This window comes from Neophocaena asiaeorientalis, unplaced genomic scaffold, assembly GCF_003031525.2.
Source record: "Neophocaena asiaeorientalis asiaeorientalis breed wild unplaced genomic scaffold, Neophocaena_asiaeorientalis_V1.1 scaffold478, whole genome shotgun sequence".
Classification (NCBI taxonomy): Eukaryota; Metazoa; Chordata; class Mammalia; order Artiodactyla; family Phocoenidae; genus Neophocaena; species Neophocaena asiaeorientalis.
Window position 1 is genome coordinate 1,397,216 of NW_020173200.1, and position 8,499 is coordinate 1,405,714.

At 40.5% G+C, this 8,499-nt stretch overlaps 1 protein-coding gene across 3 annotated transcripts in view; it reads left to right on the forward strand.

Annotated features, from left to right (window-relative positions):
• CCDC30 (coiled-coil domain containing 30) overlaps positions 1-4,827 on the forward strand; it is a 148,253-nt gene extending 143,426 nt beyond the window's left edge. For all 3 annotated transcript variants that reach the window (XM_024744775.1, XM_024744773.1, XM_024744774.1), the window contains exons 18-19: positions 4,049-4,113; positions 4,365-4,827. In XM_024744775.1, coding sequence (XP_024600543.1) covers positions 4,049-4,113; positions 4,365-4,542 — 243 coding nt within the window. In that variant the 3' untranslated portion in view covers positions 4,543-4,827. The remainder of the gene's footprint in view (positions 1-4,048; positions 4,114-4,364) is intronic.
• The last annotated feature ends 3,672 nt before the right edge of the window (positions 4,828-8,499 follow it).

Here is an 8,499-nt window from a genome sequence, read left to right on the forward strand (position 1 = left end):
TTATGGCACACGGGCTCAGTAGTTGTAGTTCATGGGCTCTAGAGCACAGGCTCAGTAGTTGTGGCCCATGGGCTTTGTTGTTCTGCGGCAGGTGGGATCTTCCTGGACCATGGCTCGAACCCATGTCCCCTGCATTGGCAGGCGGATTCTTAACCACTGCACCACTGGGGAAGCCCTCAACAAAAATTTATTAATTCCAAGAACTGTGATAGGTCCTAGGAATATGGAAGATAGTTCCTGTTTTCAGAGACCTTCAGTCTAGTAGAAAAGGACAGACACATACGTGAATAAACACTATAGTATTGTCGGTGCTGAGTTACAGGCCTTAAAGGAGTATTTTTTAGGACCAATAGTTTTGAGATCCACAATATTGTCATCAAATCAAGATAAGAAATGTCACATGGGTCAGAACTACAGTATATCAAGCTCAATATCCCACGTGTGACAAAGGTACCAAGTTGTAACATCTTGACACCTATTGGAATAAACTCCAAAACTGTTTATAAACTTAGAATCTTAAGGATCCTCCAATCCAATCCTCTCATTTTACACAGGAGGGGGATAAAACCCAGAGAAGTTGAATGATATGTCAAAGGCCACATAGCTACTGCTTACATTTCCAAGATCTGTTGATTCTCAGTGATTACCACATATGCAAATAGATCAGTATATAGATCCCTGAGATCAGACATATCCTAGGTCGCTTCCTTTCTTGGGGCTACAGTGGTGACAGCTTGACATTCGTTGGGTGCTTACTATGTGCCTGGGACTGTTCTAAGCATTTTATGTATATTATCTCCTGTAGTCCACAAAATAACCTTATGTGAAAAGCCTGTCATTCCCACTTTCACAGTTGAAGAATCTGAGACCTGGAGAGGTGAAGTGACATCATTGCCCAAGGTCACATAGCTGATAAATAGAAAAACAAGGACTGAAAACAGCACTCTCTGGTCCCTGCTCTTAGCCACTATCTCATAATACTCCAAGTCAACTGTTTCCCTTGCAGGGGCATTGGAGTAACCAGGGACATAGCCTTTGTAATAGACCATGTTGCTGCCTGTATTGTAATTCCATCCTTCTTCTCAGTTGGCTTATACACTACAAGAGAGCAGGAACTCTGCCCATCTTGTTACCCACTGCATCCCAAATACTTAGCACCTGGGTCACTGCAACAACTTCTTAACTCATCTCCTTTCAATCTCTCCTCCTCTTCTAATCTGCCCTGCCCATGCCACTAGACCCATCGTCGTGAAACACTGCTTGATTTCATAGTACTTCACGTCAAAGAGTTTCAGAGACTGCCTTTGTCTGTAAGACGAAGTTTATTCATTCAACACATATTTATGGACCATATACAGTGTGCCAGGCCTCATGCTGTTCCCCATATGGTTTAAATATGATGGTGAACAAGAGATACTCTCTGTCTTCCCAGAACTCGTGCCCAGTGAGAATGACAATCGTGTAACTGGCAACTGCCATGCGCTAAGTTCTACAAGAGCAGTAGGCCCAGAATGCTGAGGAAGCAGGAGGAGTGGTGTCTCAACCTGTCTGGAGTGGCTAGGGAAGGCTTCCGGAGTTATTGATGTCTAAACAAGAACTGAAGCCACATAAGAACGTTCCATATTCCAAATACCTTTCTGACAAACCTGATCAAAAGAAACTAGCCTATTCACTGTTTCCCCAAAAGCTCTGCCGTTTCCTCCTCTGAATCGTGTATTTCCCTTGCTTGGAAAGACACATCTCATCTCCCCTGTCCCATCTTCCCAGGCTTTGTCTTTTGAAGTCCTATGGTTCTTATAGTCTATAGCCGGAGAGGTCTTTAGAAAATACATGTAGTCTGAGCCGATGACTCAACACTGCAAGGATTTCCCGCAGTCTTCAGAGTAAAACCCACATTTTCTGACATGGTCTTTATATGCTCTGTGAGTAGGCCTCTGGTCTGTTTTGGTCTACATTTTCCTGAGAAAGAATATTTGGTTCTTAAAGTAATGGAGCTCAAAACAGTTACTTTTTTTTTTATGATTTAAAGGGACAGAAAATGTTTACCAGAGTATTAAGAACTCATCAAATAGAATGGAATGATTATATCAGCTAATATGAGGTAATTCACGTAGAAAAGTGGATATAAAAAGCAGGCTTGTGAAAAGCGCTAACATAAAAAGTATGGCATTTAGTTATTATTTTTAAAATAATTTTATTTATTGAGGTAACATTGGTTTATAACATTATATCAGTTTCATGTGTGTAACATTATACCTTGACTTCTGTATATACTACAGCATGCTCACCACCAAAAGTTTAGATTCCATCCATCCATCCATCCCCCTTTTGCCCATTTCACCCTCCCCCACCTTCCCCTCTGGTAACCACTACTCTGTTCTCTGTATCTATGTGTTTATTTTTGTTTGGTTTGGTTTGTTCATTTTTATTATTATTATTCCACATGTGAGTTAAATCATATGGTATTTGTCTTTCTCTGTCTGACTTATTTCACTTAGCATAATACCTTCAAGGTCCACACATGTTGTCACAGATGGCAAGATATCATTTTTATATATGTATAATCTACTTAATCCATTCATCCTTTGATGGGCACTTAGGTTGTTTCCATATCTTGGCTATTATAAATAATGCCATAGGGGTGCATATAGCTTTTCAAATTACTGTTTTTGTATTCTTCAGGTAAATACCCAGAAGTGGGACTGGATCATGTGGTAGTTGTTTTAGGAATTTCCATACTGTTCTCCATAGTGGCTGCACCAATTTACATTCCGACCAACAGTATATGAGGGTTTGCTTTTTTCCACATCCTTGCCAACACTTGTTATTTCTTGCCTTTATGATAACAGCCATTCTAATGGGTGTGAGGTAATATCTCATTGTGGTTTTGATTTGCATTTCCCTAATAATTGGTAGTGTTGAACACCTTTTCATGTGCCTATTGGCTATCTGTATGTCTTCTTTGGGAAGAAATGTTTATTTAGCTCCTCTGCCCATTTTTTAATTGGGTTGTTTGGTTTTTTGTTGTTGAAAGTATGACATGTATAGTTACCAAATATTCTATAGGTATTAGGGATTACAGTTTTTCCTCCAATTTTGTTGATATAATTGGCATATAACATTGTATAAATTTAAGGTGTACAATATAATGATTTGATATATATATGTATTACAAAATGATCACAATAAGATTAGTTAACATCTGTCATCTCATATAGTTACAATTTTTTTTCCTCATGACAAGAACTTTTAAAAATCTACTCTCTTAGCTACTTTCAATATATACAATACAGTACTGTTAAGTATATCATCATGTTGTACATTACATCCCCAGAACTTATTTCTCTTACAAGGGAAGTTCATACCTCTGACCACATTCACCTAATTCCCCCATCCCTGACAACTACAAATCTGGTCTCTATTTCAATAAGTTTGGTTTTTTTAAACTCCAAGTGTATATGAGTTCATACAGTATTTGTCTTTCTCTTTGTCTGACTTATTTCACTCAGCCTGATGACCTCAAGTTCCATCCGTGTTGTCACAAATGGCAGGATTTCCTTATTTTTTAAAAAAAATTTGTTTTTTGCTGAGTAGTATTCTATTGTATGCATATTCTTTATCTATTCGTCTATCAGTGGACACAAGTTGCTTCCATATCTTGGCTATGGTAAATAATGCTGCTATAAACATGGAGTGCAGATATCTCTTTGGAACAGTGTTTTCATTTCCTTCAGATATATACCCAGAAGGGGGATAGTTGGATCATATGGTAGCTCTATTCTTAATTTTTTGAGGAACCTCCATACTGTTCTCCATAGTGGCTGCACCAATTTACATTCCCACCAACAGTGCACAAGAGTTCCCTTTCTTCCACATCTTCTCCAGCATTTGTTATCTCTTGTCTTTTTGATGATAGCTAGTCTAACAGGTGTAAGGTGAGGGGATTACATTTTTAACCAAAAATATATATAAAGCATAAGTTCTAGGATCATATCGCCAATGGTTTATCGTTATAATTTTTTAATATTCATCCTTTCTTTTCTTTTAGGAAACAATTAGTGACATCCCTGAATTTGAAGTATTGAATAAAATTGTGCCCTTACCAAACTCCAGGTGAGTAAAATCAAGACAATCATCCACATGCCAGAGAGTTATGGCTGCCTAGCTAGCTCTAGTTGCTGGCTTGAGAAAGCATAGCAGGGACTTTCCTGGTGGTCCAGTGGTTAGGACTCCACGCTTTCACTGCCAAGGGGGAACTAAGATCCTGCAAAAGTTGAAATTCTATTGATGCCTTAACTCTGTAACCCCAAAGTGCTGCTGAGAGATCCTGTCTATACAAAGTCCTCACACATGGCCATTCTTAGTTTTTCAGGAACGGGTCTGATAGAGTCAGCTGGAAGTCTTCAAGAAACTGAAGAACATAGGTCAGAAGAAGCAATGGTAAACACCAAGTCCCTCGAGTCTCTTTCGTGTTCACAGAATTCTGAAGCTGGATACATAAACGTGGCTTCTCTGAAAGAAATACATCACATCCAAGAATAAGGCCAAGTCAGAACTATAAAATCACTGGTGTCTAAACTAGACTGATCAAAGCTGCTAACTTAAAGCTTGGGCGTGAAGGTGGAGCATGACGTGGAGAAGAGTTATGACAGATCCTCACTGGACGTCAACCAGGAGTCTTCAAAATTGCTGATAAATTCATTAAACCTGTTCTAATAATGGATTTCTCAAGTTTGTTTGGTATCCTCAAATGCCTTGTATTCATCAATGTCATGACTTAAGTTCAGTGGTTTAATTAGGGGTTTTTTTTTAAGATTTTTTTTTTGATGTGGACGATTTTTTTTAAACCTTTATTGAATTTGTTACAATATTGCTTCTGTTTTTTATGTTTTAGTTTTTTGGCCCCAGGGCATGTGGGCTCTTACCTCCCCAACCAGGGATCGAACCCACACCCCCTGCACTGGAAGGCAAAGTCTTAACCACTGGACCACCAGGGAAGTCCCTAATTAGGTTTTTGTTTAGTAGAGCACATATACAGCTAATTCAGCATTCTTTCTATTCTTATTATCATGGGTATTATCTTATTTATTTTTTAATTTAAAAGTAAAAACAATGTAATCATGTTAAAGCAAATATTTGAGAAAAAAAAACCTATAAAGCCCACATTCTTAACACAATTATTTTCATTTATTCTTTTCTGGTTCTTATTCAAATGTATATATTTTAAATGGTTATCATATTGTATAATCATTTTCATAGTCTGATTTTAAATTTAATATTTCATAAAACATTTTCCCACGTTTCAACAGTCTTCATAATTATTCTTTCAAAAGCCACATGGTAGGGCTTCCCTGGTGGGGCAGTGGTTAAGAATCCACCTGCCAATGCAGGGGACACGGGTTCGAGCCCTGGTCTGGGAAGATCCCACATGCCACGGAGCAACTAAGCCTGTGTGCCACAACTACTGAGACTGCACTCTAGAGCCCATGAGCCACAACTACTGAGCCTGCGTGCTGCAACTACTGAAGCCCGCGTGCCTAGAGCCTCTGCTCCACAACAAGAGAGGACGCTGCAATGAGAAGCCCGTGCACCACAACGAAGAGTAGCCCGTTTGCCGCAGCTAGTGAAAGCCCATGCGCAGTAACAAAGACCCAGTGCAGCCAAAAGCAAATAAATAAAAATAAATAAATAAAATTTTTTTAAAGCCACATGGTATTCTATCATGTTGATGTCCTATAAATTCTCTTGTTGTTTGACCTTTGTTTCTACTTTTTTACTATTTAAGATTATGCTGTGATGAAAGTGTTTGTAGATGTAGCTCTTTTCTTCTCTTGAGTACTCCATCAAACACATTTACAAGATCAGCATAGGGGCTTCCCTGGTGGCGCAGTGGTTGAGAGTCCGCCTGCCGATGCAGGGGACACGGGTTCGTGCCCCAGTCCGGGAAGATCCCACATGCCGCCGAGTGGCTGGGCCCGTGAGCCATGGCCGCTGGGCCTGTGCGTCCAGAGCCTGTGCTCCGAAAGATATAAATGTTAATAGTTTTGATACGTCACTTGTCGAATTACTTTAAAAAAAGATTGTGTCAACATATGGTTTCTATAGTTGAACTCTTTAAGCCTCAATTTCTTAATCCATAAAATGGGAGCAATGGTAGTTCCTATCGCATAGAGCTGTGAGGACCAAATGAAATGAAACATGTGTTTAGCACTTAGTAAAAGCTTAACAAATACTAGACATCATTATTTATTTTCACTAGCAGTTTGAGTGTACTAGTTTTTCCACAACCTCATCAACATTGGATATTATCAATTTTTTTGATATTATCAATTTTTTAAAAATTATTCTAAATAGTTGGTATAAAACTATACTGAAGGATGATTTGTGCTGCTCCTTCCCTTCCTGCCCCTTTCCCTCCTTATTCTCCTCCTCTTTCTTCTTCACCTTCAACTGGAGGTAGAGAGGGAGACCAAGGGGAGAGAGAAAGTAACCAGAAATTTTTTAATAGACCCCTTAAGTTGAGACACACTGAATTTTTATGTGTAATCCTTGCTTCCTCAGACCACTGAACTAGAAAGGATGGTCAAAGGATATAGAAAATAACAGCTGTGATATTGAATCTAAGCCTTACCCAATTCATTCAATTCACTGGATTCATTGAATCTATTTATTGAATCCCTACTGTGTGCTATTCAATAGTGGGCACACCTGTGAAGACAGGCAAGGAGAGTCTCGGTTTTTGTCATTGAACCCAAGTCCATGTGCCCAAAGCACAGTGAGGACAAACAAACATTGGAATCTGGAGCAGAGGAAGGCTTATTGCACGGGCCAAGCAAGGAGAATGGGCGCTCCTGCTCAAAAGAACTGAACTCCCCAATGGTTTTCAGGGAAGAGTTTTTAAAGGCATCTTTTGGGGTGATGGCTTCAGGGTGTATGACTTTCTTCCGACTGGTTGGTGGTGAGGTAACAGGGTGGTGTTCCAGGAATCTCAATCCTCAACCTTCTAGTTCCCACCAGTCTGGAGTCTCAGAAGGTAGTTACCATCCTCCACCTAGGTGGGGGCCTTAGTTCCTACAGAACTCAAAATTTCTGTCAGATTGTTATGTATATCCCATGAGAAGGAACTAGGACTCTGTTTTATTACTGAACTGTAATTTTTTTAAAATTTTATTGGAGTGTAGTTGATTAACAAAGTTGTGTTAGTTTCAGGTGTGCAGCAAAGTGATCGAACTATAACTTTTTGACTGCTTTTCCTTTGTTTCTGCATTCCCTCACTTCCTTAATTAGTATCTGCTTGAATCTGTTCTTTGTAACTCAGGGAAGGTCTGGGAGGCTGAAGCCTTTTTCTACAAACAAGAAACGGGGTACACGGAAAGGGTTTTGTACACGGGAGTGTCCTGCAGGGTCCTACTCAGTTTCGGTCCCGCCTTTTCTTTGGTACTCCTCAGTTTTCATGGAAACAGGTGGACAAGAAAGGGAATAAAGGTTTGGATATGTTATTCATAAGCTTGGCAGAGGAACCAGGTTTAGGGGGACTTGGTTTCATTTTCATGGAGTTAAATGTGTGTGACGCTGCAGGTGAGGTGGGAAAACCATAAAATTTTGGATGGTGAATGGATGAATAAAATAAACCAGTAATGTATCTGAAAGTGTGACGGAGGGCTACTTTAGATTGGGTGCAATGTTCCTGAGTGATATCTGAGCTGAGACCTGAGCTACAAGACCACTCCCCATCCCCATTAAGATCTAGAAGAATATTAAAGACAGTTAACAGCTAGTACCAAGGCCCTAAAGAGAGTATGGGAACTCCATGACCTCAAGGAACAGAAGGCCAGAGTCCCAAGAAGGTGGTGGCCAGATAATGTAAGGTACGCCTTTTATGTAAGAAACTAGATTTTATGCTAAATACAGGGAACCAGCAGTGATTTAAAAGCAGATTTATTTTAAAAGCTCTAGCTGCTCTGCGGCATATGATTTGGAGGTGACGAAAGAGGAAGCCTGTGTGAGAACTGGAATTAAAATCCTAGCGTCCTGACTTCAAGGAAGTGCTGAGTATTCACTGAACAAGCTTGATATGCCAGGCTGTTCTAAACGCTGAGGATGAACACAGTTCTTGCTTCCGTGGGGCTCCACACTAGTGGACAGGGGTAGAAAACCGCACGTATGACGGTTCACATAGGTCTTAATTTCAAAGGCTGATATGGACCCTGAAGACTGCCTAGTCCAAGCCCCCTAGCCTGAGCGAGAATAATTTGTACTGCACTTTGTGTAGCCAAGTGAGTAGGATGTCCGTTGACCTTGAGCAATAAATGCCCAGTTTTTCCGCCCGGCTCAGCACCCAGGGAGAGTCAGGTGAACTAACAGCTGGCTGACATCCGGGTGGTCGGTACGGAAGGAGGCGCTGGCCACCCACGCAGCGCCCAGTTTGGCGCTGGAGGCGGAGAACTTCCGGGGGCGGGGCTTGGCTTCGGTCGGCTTTTCCTGCGCCTCCGCCGGAGA